Source organism: Crocodylus siamensis, chromosome 2 (assembly GCF_052110815.1).
Source record: "Crocodylus siamensis isolate JL-2025a chromosome 2, ASM5211081v1, whole genome shotgun sequence".
Lineage (NCBI taxonomy): Eukaryota > Metazoa > Chordata > Crocodylia > Crocodylidae > Crocodylus > Crocodylus siamensis.
Window position 1 is genome coordinate 224,997,545 of NC_143396.1, and position 19,208 is coordinate 225,016,752.

The window sequence follows — 19,208 nt, forward strand, 5'->3', positions numbered from 1 at the left end:
CTAGTATCCAACTTAAAACCCCTTTGCTGCAACTTGAGACCATTGTTCCTTGTTCTGTCATCTGCCACCACTGAGAACAGTTTAGCTCCATCCTCTTTGGAACCACCTTTCAAGTATTTAAAGGCTCCTATCAAATCCTCTCGGTCTTATCTTCTGCAGACTAAATAAGCCCATTTCTCTCAGCCTCTCATAACTCATGTGCCCCAGCCCCCCTCACCATTTTTGTTGCTCTCTGCTAGACTCCAACTTGTCCACATCCTTTCTATACTGGGGTCCCCAAAACTGGACTCCAGATGTGGCCTCATTCATGCTGAATATAGCAGAATAATTACTTCCCTGCAATGCTCCTACTTATGCAGCCCAGTAAGTTGCTAGCTGTCTTGGCAACAAAGGCACACTGCTGACTCATACCCTTCTTATTGTCCATATTCACTCTGATGCCTTTCTCCTTCTGGATTCAGAGAGCAAGCATTGAAAATGCTGAGAGACAAATTGCCCTCATTGCCATTACTTAAAAAAACCCAGAAAGTAAATTTTGGGGAGTTCTTGTCCAAACTCAAGAGGTTTGTAAAATTCAGAGAAGCTTGCTAAATCTCTGTCCTTTCAGGGTCTTATCAGAATCAGACTCCTAACCTTTCCACTCCTCCGTGTCTTGTCACTACCTCATCATCATACAAAATTCAAATTATGTCCAATGGACTTTTGGGCTAAAATATTTTCTCATTGGAATCCATACTAATTCCAACCAGGTTCCATTTGGATCAGATGACTAAACCCATTGCCTGACTCTGCAGCAGACTTACCCAAGGGGCACTGTTCAGCTGAAAAAAGGTCCATGATGGTGATGATGACATGCAGCCTATTAAGAGTCTCTCAGCATTGTTGGAAGTCAAGACAGGATGTGAGTTGTGAGGCAGTCAGGTCTCTTCTGGTGAGCTGAACACTTAACTAGTAATCCATGGGAAGACAGCAATTGTGAAGAAGAATGTTGTACTTGGAAGACATTGTACATTTGGATAATACAAAACAAGCCCCAACAATATCATCTATCCCCTCTCTGTTGAGCCAGAAGTTGGCACTCTGCAGGCTGGAACTGGGCTCCGCAGAAGTTGATTCACTTGGGGAAAGAGAAGAACACCTATTTAAAATGGCTACATTTAAGTGGCCACTTAAAACCTCCTGCTCTGTGCCCTTGCAGTGTAATTTTTTGTTCCCCTTTGGTGTTCAGCATAATTTGGCAGCACCTGGTAAGTGGATGGGAGCACAGAGCAGAAAGAAGATCAGAGCAGCCAGGGCTTGGGGGTTGGTGTAAGGGAAGCACCCAGCCTGCTGACTCCTGGTGTAGAGGTTCTCTAATAGCCAACACAATAATCAGCAGTAACAGTCACTAAAAAGTGAGGAAAGCTAAATAAAAGCCTAGAAAAATGGATTAACTCAATGGTTCACAAGTTGTGGGACGCCATGGTAAGTGCTTTCAGTTAAGTTTGATGGTAAGGGTGTAGGGATGGGTCCATTAGAAATTTTAAGGAATGACAATAGTCTGTTCCTGGAAACATTTGGGAATGACTGGATTATACAGATTATTTTCTCCAGTATCAGTTTGAGAGCAGATTTGCACTATTTATGGCATTTTGGTAAGACCAAATGCATCTGTGGATAAAGGAATATTTTTGTTTTGTTTTTACACTGGAAACTGATTGGTCCGTAATCACTGAAATGCCCTGGAGGACAGGGTGTGTTCATTTTCATATGGCTTTCACCAAGGAGAACCCAATATTCTAATTAATGTAACAAATACGACAGAATATGCTATACAGGCCAAAGTTCTGTCGATTACTTTAAACTATGATCAGCAAATCTCATAAGAGAAGCAGGAATAGGCCTGAATAGAACTTGACCTCTGAAGGAAAAGCCGTTGCTGATGCTGATAAAAAGACCTGCCTTTGACAGAATACTGACTCAACTTCCCGATCTGGTGAAGGAAGTTGGAGCACATCGAGCAGCAGTGTCTCAGACGGCGGGTAAATACGAAGCCAAGGTCTTAAGTCCTTGATGATTCCAGGTGACTATCTTAACAATAGTGTTTTAATCCCAGTGTCCTGACTACACACTCAGTTTTCAAGGAATTAAACTCTTCTGCCTAAGGCTGTATGTGCAGTTTTAGTTGTATGCCCTGTTCCTTTTCACCCTTTTAAACCATTAGGTAAAGTGTGCTGCATGGTAGACAGATTCTGTAATCTACCCCACAGGTGGTAGATTGCTGTTTATAATTTGTACTTCACTGTATAGGTGATCTGAGGTCTTTCTAGGGAAAACACCTGGTCATAAGTTTTGGACTCTCTGCACCTCTGGCCATGCTCATGTTTTTCAGGTGCATCTTCCTGCTGATCTCTGGTCTTGAGCAAATACCTCTCTGCTGGGGTGGAATCATGTTTCTCAGACCAGACCTGAGGCTGCAGTCATCTGTGATCAAGTATGGCTTTCTTTCAATGCCTGCAAGTCTCTTCCCTTTAGCAATGATGTTTATTCCAAAAGATGGTATTTTCCATGTGTCAGAGATCTATTATGTAGCTGTGTTGGTCTGAGAAAAAAAGAAATACAGAACTCTTGGTTCGGATACGTTTTATTAGACCAGCAGAATTTTTTTTTTGCTATTTTTTATTCTCTGGATGACATGGAAAATACCATATTTTAGCCATTTTTAGAAAAATAAACTTCATTGCTAAATAAAAATGAAAGATTTTTACACCTCCCCACCTGCTTCTGATATCTGACACTTCCGCACATCAAAAAGCAACTCACACAAAAGGACTCTTACAGACTCGGGCGAATATACTTCCAGCCTCAACTTCTCCTGTGCAAAATAGAATTTATTTTCTACCTAAAAGGACTTTTACAATCTTTGATTTCTCCTCAGCCTCAAGAAAGGGTGTGTGTGCCCAAAAGCTTGCAAAGAAATATTTTTTTTTGTAATTTTTAGTTGGTCTAATAAAAGCTATCACCTCTGAACCAAGCATTTTAGAATTTTGTCAACCTCTGGTTGGTATTCTTTGCCTTTCAATACCATCCCTTAGGGTGTTTGATAAGCTCCTAGCACCATGATACGGTGCAGCTGAGCAAGCTGCCTCAGAGCAACCTTTTTGGGGTGAAAGTCCTTGCTGTTACAGCCCAAATCATAGTGCTTGGTGTTAGGCCACCAGATATTCACTAAGACGCAAGCCTACTCATCTGGCCAGCTGGCTGCATATTAAGACCACATCCTTGGCTTGCCAAAGCAAGGCTCAGCATGCATACAACCTCTACAAAATGTGCTGCTGGTCAAGAGTGATCCCTGCAGCAAATGAAGGGTTAAACATTGCCCAAGGCAAAACCAAGAATTGTCCAGCTCCTGGGGAATAGAAGGCCAAAAGTACAGCTCAGGGAAGTATATGCAGAAAAATTCAAAATTATGCACAGAGTCCTGGTGGCTGCATGTGGCAGCATGGTGCTGGCCTGGCCTGGCTGCTGGCATTCGCCTTTGGACCAGACCAGGCTGGCTCCATGTCAGCATGTGGGGCTAGAGGCACTGTAGCTGGGAGCCACATGCTGTTGGGTGGGGGGAGGCTCTGTGCCTCCATGTTGGGCTTCCAGCACACCAATGGGAAACCTTGCACGGAGGCATGGAGTCGCGCACTACTGGCCTGGCCTGATGGGCAGCGGGTCCCGCCTGCAGTGCCGCAAACACAATGTGCTGTCATGGGGCCAGCCCAGTCTGGGTTGAAGGGATGTGGCAACACGCTAGCCAGCCCCATGCCACCATGTGCACCTGGAGCCATGCGCTGCTGGGGGGGCTGTACCTGCCGAGGCCATGAGCACCCCAAGGGCCCTCCACCAGCCATGGGGCTGTGCACTATGGGGCAGGGGTGTGACGGGAGCCCACACCCACCCACAAACCCCAGGCCTATCTCCCCTTCCTGCAGGCAGAAGCTCCCCTCCCCACTTACCAGCTGCCCAGTCGCATGCCACTGCACTCAGTGCCTCCACAAGGGGCTCCCAGCTGGAGTGCTGGGAGCCCCATGGAAGTGGAGGCACAGAGCCCACCCAGGTTAAATTATGGACAATTATGTGCAGTCATACATTTTATGCGCAAAAAATTCCCCGGGGTTTATAATAGGAGGGGGCCAGAAGGCATAACTGTGGGGTTGCCAGTGGATAATTTGAATCTCAGGGCCTAGCTTTGAGTCCTGTAACTAGCAATTGTACTGAAGCCATGCTGCAGCTTGGCCACAGGGAGAAGCCAAGTAGCAGCTCAGATGGGGATGCACCCAGAGCCTACAGGTCCTTTAGCAGTAGCCAGCCTGAGAAATGTGCACAGGGACTTACATTGTGGACAAGGTAGTGTGGATGAGCTTGTGGGCCATGGGCTGTCTGCATTGTCCAAGGCAAGGGTGTCTAACTCACTTGGAGTCTGGGCTGGATTTGAACTGCAGGGTATTTTGTGGGCTGGATTTAGAGTGGGGTATGAGACCAGCTACCATGGCCACTGTAACAGCCACAGTAGCAAGGGGTCTGGCAGTGGTTGGGGTGGATCTAGGGGTCCAGTGTCAGAAGTGGGCCTGGGAGAGGAGCCTAGGGGCAGCAGTGGAGAGACAAGCTCACTGCCCATGGCCATGACACAGGGGACCATGCCTCCCAGCTTCTGGTGGCCCATGGGTAACCTGGCTGGTGCCTTCCTAAATATGTACCAGCCTCAAGGGCAGAAACAGAGCACACTGGCTGCAGGGTACAGCAACTTGCCCTGTATGATAATGATGATGTTTGCTTTTTTGTGAGCATCGTGGGACATGTAAGTCTTCTGAAGGAGCTCATGGGGGGTGGGAGGAAAGAGGGGGTGATGGCTTAGGCAGCCAGGAGGGAGCTGTTCTTTGGGGACCTAGTAGAAAAAGATGCATGGAGCACTGCTGCTCACCTGGAGCTTATAATTTGCTGGTGCGCTTTGGTGAGGAAACCAACAGGTATGCAGAAGCAGAGACAGAAGGTACCCAGGAAAGGGTGAGGAGTCAGTGAATAGCAACCCTCCTGCCCTGCTTGTGTGCAGAAAGTGTTGAGGCAGAAGGTTTGAGTTTTATAACACATGATTTTATTGTTGCCAGTGGCCCTTTAAGGATGAACAAGACTGGTGGCATGGACAGTACACGTTCAAAATGCAGCTTGCCCAGGAACTTCACCCAAGAGATTTCAGATTGGCACAGGAGGAAAACCTCCAAATGCCAGAGGAAGTCTGATTGGAGCTAGCCAGGTCACACTGACTCTGCTCACATACCTCTCTCAGCCAATCAGAAGAATCCATAAACAGGCACAAGATTTTGGGGTATGTGTCGCAGGAGCCTGGCAATTCGCAGACTTTCCATCCTCCGTCCCTCCCTGGCTTCCATCCAGGGCTCCTGAGCTGTTCTGCAGAATATCCATCCTTACAGACTGGCTCACACGCAGATAATTTGGCATGTCATGATATTTCTGAGTGCTCTCCCTCTTTCTCTCCCCTCTCCCCCCTATCTTTTTCTTTCCCCTCATCCCCTGTCCTTGTGTATTCCTGATCTGTGTGTTTTTTCAGTCTTCTTTCTCATGGACTGGGATGTTTTCTCTCTTTAATGCATCAGGAAGTGATATACAATGAGGAACCTCTCATCCCCTCTGCATCAGGGAGAGAATTATTGACTGAGCACTGAGCAGTCCAGTAATTGATTTAAACCATATCCTCACTCTCTCTCTGTCTCTCGCTTGGAGTGGCTGGTTCCGTCCTTCTGGTTCATTTCATTTAATTGGATTCCCTGAGCTGCAAAGCCGAGGGAATAAAATCCACTGAGAATGTTCACTTCAAAATCCAACTCTGTGTCCCCTTCTCCGTCCATGGAGCAGGCAGACTCGGATGCCCTGGACATCAGCACCAAAGTGCAGCTGTATGGAGTGCTCTGGAAGAGACCCTTTGGAAGGCAGTCTGCCAAGTGGTCCAGGAGGTAAGCAGCTATGGGACTCTTAACAGCTGCAGTCATGGAGGGACTTCCTAGCTGGAAAAAAAATGCCAAGTTCCAGGTGTGTAGGTGGGTTAGATAAGCAGGTGGATCTTCTGTGGGCATGACCAGTAGGGCAGCGAAGTAATATCAGATGAGTTTGGACAGATCTGGAGGGAGTCATAAGCAAGGTGACTTATGACTGAGTTAGATTTAAAGTCTGAGTTAGATTAGCAATGTGAACCTTTGTCAATAATTACCCCCTTCTCACACTGCTTTATGCACAGTGCAGGTCTGCCTGTTTTCATTTAGTCCTACCATCCCCTGTCTCCTTTGCCACATACACATCTCTTTAGGACTGTGTTGGGTACCAATCTGCTTATTCACAGCTTCACATTGAGATAAGACTGTGGGAGCTGAAATGGCTGCTTGTCTCTCTTGACCCCGAGTAGTGAGAGTTCATTTATCAGTGGTGGTAAAGCTCTATGAGAACATGAGATGCAAGATTATTTTAGTGAAGTGACTAGTATGTCTGTGTGTGCATCTGTTTTCCTCTTGTTTCCTGAAAGGGCTTTAGAACTGTTTCCCTGTGTGCCATAGAGACTGTACTGCTAGCATCAGCAGGCGATTCTCCTGTGGGGAAGGATGGTCTGTATCCGGATCCCTGCTATTGCCATCAAGTTTCATGCAGCCATGCTGTGTTGCACAGTGATAGTCACGGAGTCAGTAGCTTGGCTGTGCCCTCATTACTGCATCATCAAGGATGAAAGTGTGTACTTTGCTACAAAAGCTAGGGGTAAGGTGAGGTTTTTAAAGTTAATGTTGTTTCTTTGCAAAGTTCACTGCATTTTTAGAAGTTTCTTCAAGTGACCTTCAAACAATGAGGGGTGGCTGTTGTGCATACATACACTTTTGTAAGGAGGCAGTTTTGTACTTCTTTATCACCTCCCATTTGAGGCCATTACAAACTCTGATAAATTAAGCCTCTCATCACCCCCCTGCAGGAGGCAAGCTTCATTATTATTAGGTACTGAGGTGGTTAGTAGTGTTAGTCCGAGGTCAGGTGGAAAGTAGGTCAGTTACAGTAGGGTGGCACCTTAGGCCACTTGTGATCTAATGGTTTAGGTCTGGGTTTAGGTCAGTGATTTGCAGGTGGCTTTGGGCAGGTGACTTTACTATTTTTTTTCAGAGTCGTCTTCTGTAAAATGGGGCTAATAAGTTGCCCACCTTTTGCAAAGGGGTTTGATACCCACAGATTAAACAGCACTATACAATGCAAAGGTCTTTAATTATCCCATTTTACCACTAAGGGAAATTGAGGCGCTGAGAGGCTAAGTCACTTGTAAGATCACACAAGAAATCTGAGGGGATGCGCATACCCTAGAGACACCCAGGTTTGCTTTAAACAACCTTGCCTGGGTACCTCAAACAGTCCAACTGTTGTAGCATGGAGTTCTGCAGTGCTTCTCAGTATGATTATTTACCCTGCATGGAGTTTCATACTATTGCACCTAGATTGGTTTGAGCAGCCAAAACAGCGTGTACAAGTTACCTCCAGTCTCCCTCCACTACCTGCCGTCTGCAGCATGCACACACACAACCTGAGCTAGGAATAGCAACCATCTGCTATCCACATGCATTCACCACTGACCATCATGCTCAACTTGCAGAAATACTGTTACAGAAAAAAGCAATTTGACATTGAGGCATCTCTCTGGCAATGTCGAGACCTCTTTCTTTTTATCTGTGCTGTTAATTTTTTTCTGCAAACTGTGGCTTTTTTTTCTAGGAGATAATTTGTGGTGATATAACCGCTGCTCAGTTCATAAGCAATTGTTAATTGAATTACACTTGAAAAGAAATATGACTGTGTCACTGAAAGAGACCAGAAAGGATAATTGAGTGCTAGGCCTCCAGGGGAAATTATAAGTAGTTCTTAAAATGCTTGTTTCTCCCTAATCAAGATTTCCTGCAACCATGCTGTCCAGCTCCGCCTGACATCTATATCATTATTTATTTAACACTGAGCTATTCCTAGAATTCGCCTCTTCTTCAGCAAGTTGTAAATATTTTAGTGGTAGCAGGTGGCAAGAGGTGGTGAAGACCCTTTCAAGGCAGAAAGAGGGTGGGATATTTGCTGCAATTGCAAGGACTCAGAGCTCTGGGAGAAGACAGAAGGGAAGAGGGCTGGTACTAATTAGGGATAAAAAAAGAGGAGAGTGGGATTTAAAGGAAAGGAATTGGGGTAAAGAGTCCAGAGTAAAGAGTCTGCTTTAGTGATGGCCAAGATCAAAGGGGAAGCAGGAGGAACTAAGGGGGTAGAGAGACGGTTTCTTGGAAAGGTGAGGGTGAAGCCTGGAAGCAAAGCAGGCAGAAGGGGCACAGAAGGAAATGGGAGCTTGAAAGGCAAGAGCCCAGGGGAAAGGGAAAATAGAATGGCAGATGGTCAGTGTTGAGCAGGGAGGAGGCATGAGGAAAGGGAAGGGAACAGAAAATGCCCCTGTTATGGTCCCTTCAAGTTCTGTAACATGTGGAAGCTTCACAGACTTTCCCATCTCTTGTTTGTGGCCTCTGCTGCATCTCTCCAGTAAGCCTCTCGTTTAAAATGTGTAGTGATAGGCATCAAAGCCTATTACCACCCTACTGCATGCTTGCCAGGGCTCTTGGCATGTCACATGTCACACACATGGCCAAGGGCTAGGACTTAATGAGGCTGTAGCTAACTTCTCCCTGAAGACAGCTCTTGTACATCAGCTGGGCCTCCAAAGCAAAGCTTTCACTAAAACTAGAGTTGCTTTTCTTTTTCTTTCTTTTTTTCTGTGACTGCAGAGGGAGTTTGCTGGGAAATAGAAGTTCTTGCTCACTGCCAGAGGCATAGCATGCAAAACAATGCACCCTGAGCACCCCATCTCCTACCCTTCCCTTAAGAGCAAAGCAAAAATCAATCCCAGGGGACACCCCTCCCCTCTACGGGACAGGGAGGTCCGAGTGAGGGAGATCCCCTGTCCAGGTCAGGAAAACAGATCTTACCATGACAGGCTGAGAGCCAAGGGGCTCTTTAGCATGGAAAGGCGCAGGCTCAGGGGTGATCTGATGACCACCTATAAGTTTATCGGGGTGACCACCAGGATCTGGGGGAACGATTGTTCACCAGAGCGCCCCAAGGGATGACAAGGTCAAATGGTTATAAACTCCTGCAAGACCATTTCAGGCTGGACATAAGGAAGAATTTCTTTACTGTCCGAGCCCCCAAGGTCTGGAACAGTCTGCCAGCGGAGGTGGTTCAAGCACCTACATTGAACACCTTCAAGAGTAAATTGGATGCTTATCTTGCTGAGATCCTATGACTCCAGCTGACTTCCTGCCCTTTGGGCAGGGGGCTGGACTCCATGATCTGCTGAGGTCTCTTCCAGCCCTAATGTCTATGAAATCTATGAAAAATCAAATATAACTTTTGAAATGTGCATGAATTTGCTGGAGTATACATAAAGTTAAAAAAAAAACCCACAACAAACTAGGCAAAGTATAAACAAAGGATATTCTATCATTAGTCCTGTAGCCATTACAGTTAAATGTCCATCTCTTATTTAGATTTATAAAACAAAAACTAGCTTTCTTGAGCGTCATGATAGGGTCTCAGTACTTTGCTGTCAGTCATTTCTACACCCAAGTTAATATTATGACACCTGAGCTCAGGTTTATAGCTGGAGCGAGAAACAGTCTGCAGCACTGTAAAACAGAAGAGAGGAACGGCTAATAGATGGCAACATTGCAGAAAAAAGGGTAGTTTGAATAGTGAGACATCAAGACCATTAAAAAGTATAGAGGATCATTAGCACCTGTGAAGTGGAGATAGATAAACAGGAATCAAGGAGAAGATAATGAGCCATGAAGTCAATAGACTCCTATCAGTGCTACCTGATGAAATGTGGCTGTCCCTCCCAGGCAGTTGGTTTTAAATTTGGGTGGAGCAGTAATCATAGGGGGTGCAACTGCACCACTACCTTCCCCTGCCCTGCCCCCCAGTCTGCCCCGGGCAGGAAACAGAAGCAACAGGAAGTAGTGTTATACTGAAGATTTGCAAAGCATAGCCCAGGTACCCAAGGATGGAGGAGTGCTGGCCATGCCTTATGTATGTGATGTTTGACTGGTAAGGATTCTGATTCAGGTTTTTCATAGCACTTACCTCAATAGTACCCAAGTGCCAGTCACACTGGTTTATCCTCATTGCCCTCCTTGATGCAGGGAAGTGTTGTTATCAAGCCTGAATTACCGATGAGAGAAAAAGTGATTTGCTCAGGCCATTAAGAAATTGTGTAGCTGAGAAAAGAATGGCTCAATACCTTCAGTTTCCTGTTGGCTGCTACTGGCCCGGTGTGTAGATATGGATCTGGTGCCTGGATGGTATGTGTGAAGGGGATACTGAAAGTCCTGCTGCTACAAACTTCTACATGTGCAAGCCCCAGCTCTGTTTGCATAATTAAATGGTAATACCCCAACACTCCCAGTCTGCAGACCCAGAGCTGCAGAGGCCAGGGATCTTGCCATAGAATCTAGGTCCAGGCAGCGGCAGGGTACACTCAGGGTTAAGAAATGAAGGCCCTCTGTGTTAGACTGCTGATGATGGCTGCCTTTAACCTAGTCTGGGCTGTTACTACAGTACCTCCTCTGTAGCTGGCTGTCAGGAAGGTATTCAAAAATCCTCAGGTAGGGGAGATGTTCAGAATCAAGGCACCCATTGTAGCAGTCAGCAAATGCTGTTGAACTTAAGCAAGCTAGGAAAACATGGTTTCCTGGATGAGTCCCCAGTAGCTAGCATTTTATTACAATAGCCTTCTCCCAAACTCGGAGAAGTGTGTGCACTACAATGTCCTTCCACCCCCTCAATCAGTCATATCTCAGCAGTGACAGTGAAAATGCCTTTCTGCCATGGGACTATCAATGGCATAGAGGAACCAAGGGAATATAGATCAATAGTAACTAATCCATCTGCCAGTGTCATAAAGAAATCCAGCTTCCTGTCCTCTTAAACATCTACATTGTAATACTTGGCTTAAAGAAACTCCATGCTATTGACTGAATGAATTGAAGAGTGGAGAGGTTGAGGGGAGCTAAGGATTGAGTCCCATAGTCCAGACTTGGGTTAACCTTGCACTGAAGTGAATGGAAGCTTTGCCTGTGTAAAGACAAGGTTTGGCTCTGTGAACACTGGTGAGAGATACTGGAACCCATTTTCTGCTGCTTGAGTAACCATTTCCATAAGAAGAGTGATGCTTTCCCATTTCCAACAGATTAGAATAGCCATGATTTACACCCACTTTTCTCAACTATAAATAGTTGCACAGGGTGCAAAGCAGAGGGAAACCTAAAGAATTTGCAAGCTGAGGAGAAGCAGCATCAGAGATGAGGGCTATTTCAATCCAGCCTCTTACTATAATGTGTTGTACCTTAAAGCCCAAACTGTATCATTGGAAAAAGGCATACATAGTGTCCATCTTTAAGACAGGAAAGAAGGAGCATTTGGGGACTTACAGACCAGTCAGCCTGACCTCAGTACCTGGAAAGATCACAGAGCAGGTCTTCAAGGAATGTATTATGATGTAGCACATTAAGGAAGACAAGGTGATCAGCAAAAGCCAGCATGGAGTCACCAAGAGCAAGTCATGCCTGACCAGCATAATTTCTTTCTATGATGAAGTGTCAGGCTATGTGGAGGGAAGGGAGGTTGGGGAAGCAGTGGATGTGCTAGGTTTTTGACACAGTCTCCCATGACATCCTCATTAACAAGCTAAGGCAGTACAGACTAGATGAAAGTCCTGTAAGGTGGAGGATACATACCTGGTTGGATCATGCTCAATGAGCAGTCATAAATGGCTTAATGTCTAGCTGGGAGGAGGTATTAAGTGGGGTTCCCTAGGGGTCTATCCTGGGATCAGTACTATTCAACATCTTCATTAATAATTTGGACAATGGGGTAGAATGCACATTTAGCAAATTTGCAGATGACACCAAGTTGGATGGATTTGCAGATACTTTGGAGGGTGGGGCTGTTTCATAGATTTCATAGATTTCATAGACATTAGGGCTGGAAGGGACCTCGGGAGATCATCGAGTCCAGCCCCCCGCCCCAAGGGCAGGAAATCAGCTGGGGTCATAGGATCCCAGCAAAATAAGCATCCAATTTACTCTTGAAGGTGTTCAATGTAGGTGCTTGAACCACCTCCGCTGGCAGACTGTTCCAGACCTTGGGGGCTCGGACAGTAAAGAAATTCTTCCTTATGTCCAGCCTGAAATGGTCTTGCAGGAGTTTGTGACCGTTCAACCTCATCATCCCTTGGGGCACTCTGGTGAACAATCATTCCCCCAGATCCTGGTGGTCACCCCGATAAACTTATAGGTGGCCATCAGATCACCCCTGAGCCTACGCTTTTCCAGGCTAAAGAGTCCCATGGCTGAAGCAGGCGAGGGAGAGAGAGCATTTGATAAGTCTTCATATATCTAAATGGCAATTACCAAGAGGATGGAGTTGGGTTTTTTTCTGTGGCCCTAAGGGACAAGACTAGGAGCAATAGTCTCAGGATGCAGCAGGAGAAATTTAGTTTGGAGATTAGGGCAAACTCTCTGACTATGAGGGCAGTCTACTGGAACAGGCTACCTAGAGAAGTTGTGAAACCTCCATGGAAATTGTCATGAGCAGGCTGGACAGACATTCGGCTAAGGTGGTTTAGTCAGGGGGGATTCTGCCTTGGGCAGGGTACTGGACGAGATGAGTGTTTCTCAACCTGTGGGTCACAACGCAAAAGTGAGTTGCAAGAATATATGAAAGTCATGAACAATTTAAAAATGGATCAACAAACTTTAAAACTGGGTTCTCCTTTTAAAAAGAAAGACGTAGGAAACTGTGGGTTTCTTCTTGAAAGCTGACAGAGTTCCAGCCTGCAAGGGGCTGCTTGGGGCTGGGGGGAGCAGGAGGAAAGTGATCAGGCAGGGGGTGCCATGTGCATGTGCATGTGCACACATGCATGTGGCAGCCAGGCAGCGTCGAGAGCAGCTACTACAGTTCCCTGGAGGTAGGTCTGTGGGAGAATGCGGGGAGGCAATGATTTCATAGATTTCATAGACATTAGGGGCTGGAAGAGACCTCGTGAGATCATTGGGTCCAGCCCCTCTACCATAGGTGGCAAGTCAGCTGGGATCGTAGTTTCATAGTAGCTAGGGTCAGGAGGACCCTGAATAGACCATCTAGCCTGACTGCCTGCCACAGGCAGGAATGAATGCTGCGTTCACAAGACCCCAGACAGGTGATAATCCTCTTTTTTGAATTTGCCCAAGGTAGGGGTGAGGACCACTTCCCCGGGAAGTTGGTTCTAGATTCTGGCCACCCTAACTGTAAAATATTGCCTCCTGATCTCTAACCTAAACCTATTCTTCATCAGCTTATTACCATTGTTCCTCGTCACCCCAGGTGGTGCTGGGGAGAAAAGGGCTCTTCCTATTTGCTAATGATCTCCCCTGATGAGTTTGTAGGCAGCCACCAGGTCCCACCTCAGCCTTCTCTTGCTGAGGCTGAATAGGTTCAGGACCCTCAGTCTCTCCTCCTAGGGCCTGTCCTACTGCCCTCTCACCAAGCCGGTGGCCCTCCTCTGAACCCTCTCCAGGCTGGCCACATCCTTTTTAAAGTGCAGCGCCCAGTGCTGGATGCAGTACTCCAACTGCGGCCTGACCAGTGTTGCAGGGGAGTATCACCTCTCTGGACCGGCTTGAGATGCATCTTTGGATGCATGACAAGGTATGGCTGGCCTTGCTGGCTGCGGTCTGGCATTGGCGGCTCATGTTCATCTTGGAGTCAATAATGACTTCAAGATCCCATTCTGCCTTTGTGCTTTCAAGAGGGGAACTCCCCAGCCTGTATGTATGCTGTGGATTCCTTCTCCCAAGGTGCAGCACCCTGCATTTGTCTACGCTGAACCCCATCCTAGTCTCATCTGCCCACTTTTTGTAGTCTGTCTAAATCTAGTTGCAGCCTCTCTCTCCCTTCAAGTGTGTCCACCTCACCCCACGTTTTAGTGACATCAGCAAATTTGCACAGTGTGCTTTCCACCCCCTCGTCCAAGTCACTGATGAAAATGTTAAACAATCTGGGCCTGAGGACTGATCCCTGGGGTACCCCACTGCTCACATCTTGCCAGGTTGAGTACAACCCATCCACCACTATTCTCTGGGTACGCCCTGTCAGCCATTTTTTTACCCATCCAACTGTGTAGGCATCAGTGCCACAGTCGCTTAATTTATTAATGAGAATGGGGTGAGAGACAGTGTCAACGGCCTTATTAAAGTCTAGAAAGTCTACATCCACGGCGACACCAACATCTAAGGATTTAGTTACCTGGTCTTAAAAGGCAACCAGGTTAGTGAGGCAGGACCTGCCTTTGATGAACCCATGCTGGTTGCCCCTGAGCATGATCTGCCCAGCTAGCCCTCCACAGATGTGCTCCTTGATGATTTTCTCCAAGTGACCCCAGCAAGAAATGCATCCAAAAATTTTTTTAAAGAGTCCAGAGTAGGTGCTTGCACCACCTCTGGGGGCAGTTTCTTCCAGACCGTGAACACTCACACCATAAAAACCCTTTTTTCTTATGCCTCGTCTAAATTGGCCTTCCTGGAGTTTATGGCCATTAGGCCTTGCTATCCCTTGGGGAACTCTGGTGAACAGCTGTTCTCCCAGGTCCTGATGTACCCCTCTTATATAATTGTAGGATGCCACCAAGTCCCCCCTGAGCCTTCCCTTTTCCAGACTGAAAAGTCACAAGTCCATCAGCCTCCGTCAGGCCTCCAGGCCTTGGATCATATGAGTGGCTCTCCTCTGGACTCTCTCAAGCTTCTCCACATCTCTCCTGAAGTGGGGGGCCCAATACTGGATGCAGTACTCCAGCTGCAGTCTCACCAGGGCTGAGTAAAGTGGGAGGATGACTTCCCAGGTTTTGCTTGAGATGCATCAGTGGGTGCATGCCAGAGTTTGGTTTGCTTTGCCAGCCACAGCATTGCATTGGTGGGTCATATTCATCCTGTGGTCAATCAAGACCCCCAAGTGCCTTTTGGTCATGGTGCTAGCAAGCATAGCACTGCCGAGCCTGTAAGTATGTTGAAGGTTTTTTCTACTGAGGTGCAGCACCTTACACTTCTCTACACTAAAGGCCATCAGGTTTTGGTCAGCCCACCTTGAGAGCGTGTCCAACTTGGTCTGTATTCCCAGCCTGTTCTGCATTGTGACTGCCCTCCCCCATAATTTGGTATAATCTGCAAACTTGGCCAGTTCACATCTGATTCCTGAATCCAGATCATTGATGATGACCTGTCAGAGGGATGGGACGGGTACAGACAACACTGCCTGCCACCCTATGTCCTCTCTGGGGTAGAACTGTGGTCTGAGCTGGGCCATGGTGCAGGGTATAGCCACAGCCCAGTGTAGGAGCAGCTGGCAGTGGGAGACGGTGAGGGCAGCGCAGCCCATTCCTCCCCTCCCCCTTTCACCTCCCCATCTGTTACTCTTCACACTGCTGGTGCCATGGCTGGCATGATGCTTACACATGACATTTACAGAAATGACAGTGTTTGGATATTGAAAGTACTTTGGACCAGTAAAAACCAAGCTAGGAGACTGCTGGAGTATGGGCCAGCTTTGGAAAGATGTCTTCTGCTGCCCTGAGCTTGCGAATCCCCTCTACTTTGAGGCTGCCTGCACCTCCCATTATTGCTCAACAAGCAACTCAGACCTGTCCCTTCTACAGTGTTAGGGACACATCAAGGGAAATGAAGCCATGACTGGCATGCATGAGACTTGCCACAACATTTAGCAGGGGAGATATTAACAGCCTGTAGGATGGGGACATTGGGCATTTATAACTGTGCTCTGGGAAACAGGGCAGTGGGGAGGGGGACGCTTTATTTTCACAGCTCTGAGAGCCGCACTAATTAAAAGTGCCCGGAGCATCACTTCTTTCAGCATTCCTGCACTGAAAAATGGCAATGGGGTGCTTTGAACTAAAGCTTGTCAAACGAGCTTTAGTTTAAAGCACCATGCCACCATTTTTTCAGCATGGGGACGCTAATGCATGTGACACTGGAGTCTGCTGGAGTGCAGTAATTATTGCGCTCCAGCAGACTTGGTTATGTGCTGGAATTACAATTCATTGGAGCAGCCTCCCTGCACATGTATAGAAGCCCCTTCTCATTGTCTGTGGTTTCATGGATTCTCCCAGCTGGCTGACCATCCCTTTACCAGATGCTAAGCACAAACACCCCTGCCCAGGACCCCAGTCCTCCCAGGACCTTGAGCAAGAATGTGGACCCTCTGCCAGGAGACAGCATTTACTTAGAAGAGCCAGAAAAGGCTCTTTTTGAAAGGAGAAGTGAAAGGGGCAAGGGTCCCATATTGTTGCTGGGCTGTACACGCTAATGGGAAGAGGCATAGTAGTTAGGAGAAAGTGCCAAATCTTGCTTTTTCCCAGAGCGCTAATGTCCCTTGAGACCAAGCCTTATTTCAGTTTTGCTGAGCTGGCACAGAACCTCCCTTTTCCAGCAGGATGGCCATCACAGGTAGCAGCCACCTCAGAAAAACCATGGACAGTCAAAGTGGTTACTCATGGGGGACTCGGGGGAGTAGAACAGGGAGGAAGGGGCTTTCATATCTTTTGTTTGAATCTGGCCTGTGGCTCTGATCCTGCAACTGAGAGGAGCTGAGTGGGCTACAGCCCACTGAAATGACCACACATGTGACAGTCAGCTACCTGTGTACTACCTAACGTCCCCTGGTAGTGTCAGCAGATGTTACCATGTTAGGACTGTTTGTAGGGATACGGTTGAGGTGGTTTCAATCCAATTCCTAGGGGCAGGTGTCAGTCTATCTTTAAGCCCAAGCATGACTTTTGTTTTCCTCATTGCAAGTGACCTTCCAGGTCAAGGGTTAGGCAGGAGCTGGAGTGTTGTGGAGAAGGTCCTACTGCTCCAGTACCAGCTGTGTGGATAAACAGAGGATGTCAGCCTGTAGGACTCTCATATGCCCTAGAATAGTAGAAAAATTATGGTATGATTTTTAAAAGTGACACTTAAAAACAGCGTGTGTGTGTAAACAGACTTGCATCAAGAACTAACTTTAGGGTAGGTCTACATTGCAAACTTACCATGCAAGGAGGGTTATGCTTAAACACACTGTGCTGTTCTGCACATGCTGCCTCCCAAGCTGGAAGCAGTGTGTTCACATTCACATGGTGCTTGAGATGGGCTAACTAGCACAGAAAAACTGTAACTGAGAGAGGCAGTGCTAAATAAATAGCCCATCTGCAGCACCACACAAAAATGGCTGTGCTGCTTCTGATGTGGGAGATAGCACACGTGGAGCAGGGTAGTATTTTGGGCCATGGAGACACTGTGATATTGGTATATCTTCAGAGTGCTGTTCTGAAGAAAGGATTTGAAGACACATATTCATTTAAGCTTGAACCCCTCCTCTCAGTACATCATTGACTGGCTCTGCACACCAGTTCTCCATTCCATACTATCCTGTACCATACCGGTTATCTTTCTCCACCCCAAATTCTCCAGAATATAAAACAGCTAAGGGAAGTCTGTAAATATGCCTAGAAGCAGAACAAGTGAGAAGTGCTGCAGCCTGAGAGCTGACCTGTTTATAATGCTGCCATTGTCCTAGTTTTCCTGGTATATCTCTAGGGAGTAAAAATCACACTGTTCTGACATCTAGGACTTGGTATATTTAGGACTGTACTGTTGCCAAAAAATCCTGCTAGACTGAAGAACCAGGGACAATTTTAAAGTTTGATAATGGTAGGATTTAACTTGGTCCATTATGTCTTCAGAATACATTGCAGACATTAAGTAACCAATTTCATTAACCATCGCTGCTGGAAAAATGTACTTAAAAATGAGGGAACCTCAGCTTCCACATAGTATCGTGGCTTCTTTTTCTGTCTCCAATGGATCATGTTGTAACTTTATTCATATACTGTAATTTGGATCATTATAATTGCACTTTGAGCCCTACTTTGATTCCAGTGTGATTTCAGGGCTGTTAGTCTGTGAGTAGCTAGAGCTAAATAAAAAGGGCTGGGATCTTCCCATAGGGCTGGTCTGAGGCTATGTTGCCTTAACCAGTAGCTTTTGCATATGGAGCAGTGACAAATGGGCCAAGTGGAGCTCCTGGTTTCAGCACAGACAGCACATTGACATAACCCTTATGTTTACGTTGAAATGTGCTGGCTTTGTCCTGAAAGTCAAAGGTCTAAAGCAGCAACTTTACTGACCTTGCCTCTAGCCATCACGAGAGGACATGAGATGTGTTTGTAACATTCAGTAAGGTGGATGTCAATGACCCAGGTTTGAAATGCGTTTTTCCCCCTTCACGTTTATCCATATGTATTCTTCTATTATTAAATTCTATTTCATTTATTTATAATTCCAAATCCCCCTGGATTCTATCCATCTGGTGGAAGTCAGGACTTTAAAATTTCATTAATCCATAAGAAGCATAACCCTGCTGGGAGTTCAGATGGGATTTTTTTTTTTTTCAGAGAAAAATCTAAATCATAAAGATTATCAGGAGCCATAGCCATCCAAACCACTAAAACTAAACTGTAGCACTTGGGTTTAAAGGGGATCTGTTAAATTAACAAGCACTCCTATTCATAATGAAATGTCCTTGCCTGTCTTGGAAATAGTATCCAAGGTTGTGCAATGTGAAGACAAATGAATAGACATTTCCTAATTCACACTGCTTGTAACTTGTATTTTCACTGTTGCATTGGTGTTTCTGGTCAGATTCACTTTCCTGTTTCCATACATCTATACAGTGCCATGTTGTCAGAGTTGCAAGTCATGCCAAGGAAGATCTGATGCCTTCAGATATTATTATTTGATTTCTCACTGAAGTGGTAACAGACTCAATCAAGTCAGGGATCCAGTGTCATTGTGTTGCATGTTGTGGAAACAAAGGAGTACAAAGACGACTCCAGCCTATGGAAGTCATAGCCTATAGCTCGGGGTGGGCAATTATTTTGGGTGGAGGGCCACTTACTGAGTTTTGGCAAGCCATGGAGGGCCGCATGATAGGCAGCTAGGGGACAATAAATATTAATTTTCTAATTTTTTTAGGGGCCTTGTGGACTGGATAGAATAGCCTGGCGGCAGGCTGCATCTGGCCCCCGG

General features: G+C 46.4%; 1 protein-coding gene across 1 annotated transcript in view; it reads left to right on the plus strand.

The window, feature by feature from the left end:
- Positions 1-5,377: 5,377 nt before the first annotated feature.
- Positions 5,378-19,208, plus strand: part of PLEKHD1 (pleckstrin homology and coiled-coil domain containing D1) — a 49,563-nt gene continuing 35,732 nt past the window's right edge. The window contains exon 1 of the mRNA XM_090033228.1: positions 5,378-5,996. Within this exon, the coding sequence (XP_089889354.1) occupies positions 5,848-5,996 (149 nt within the window). The 5' untranslated portion in view covers positions 5,378-5,847. The remainder of the gene's footprint in view (positions 5,997-19,208) is intronic.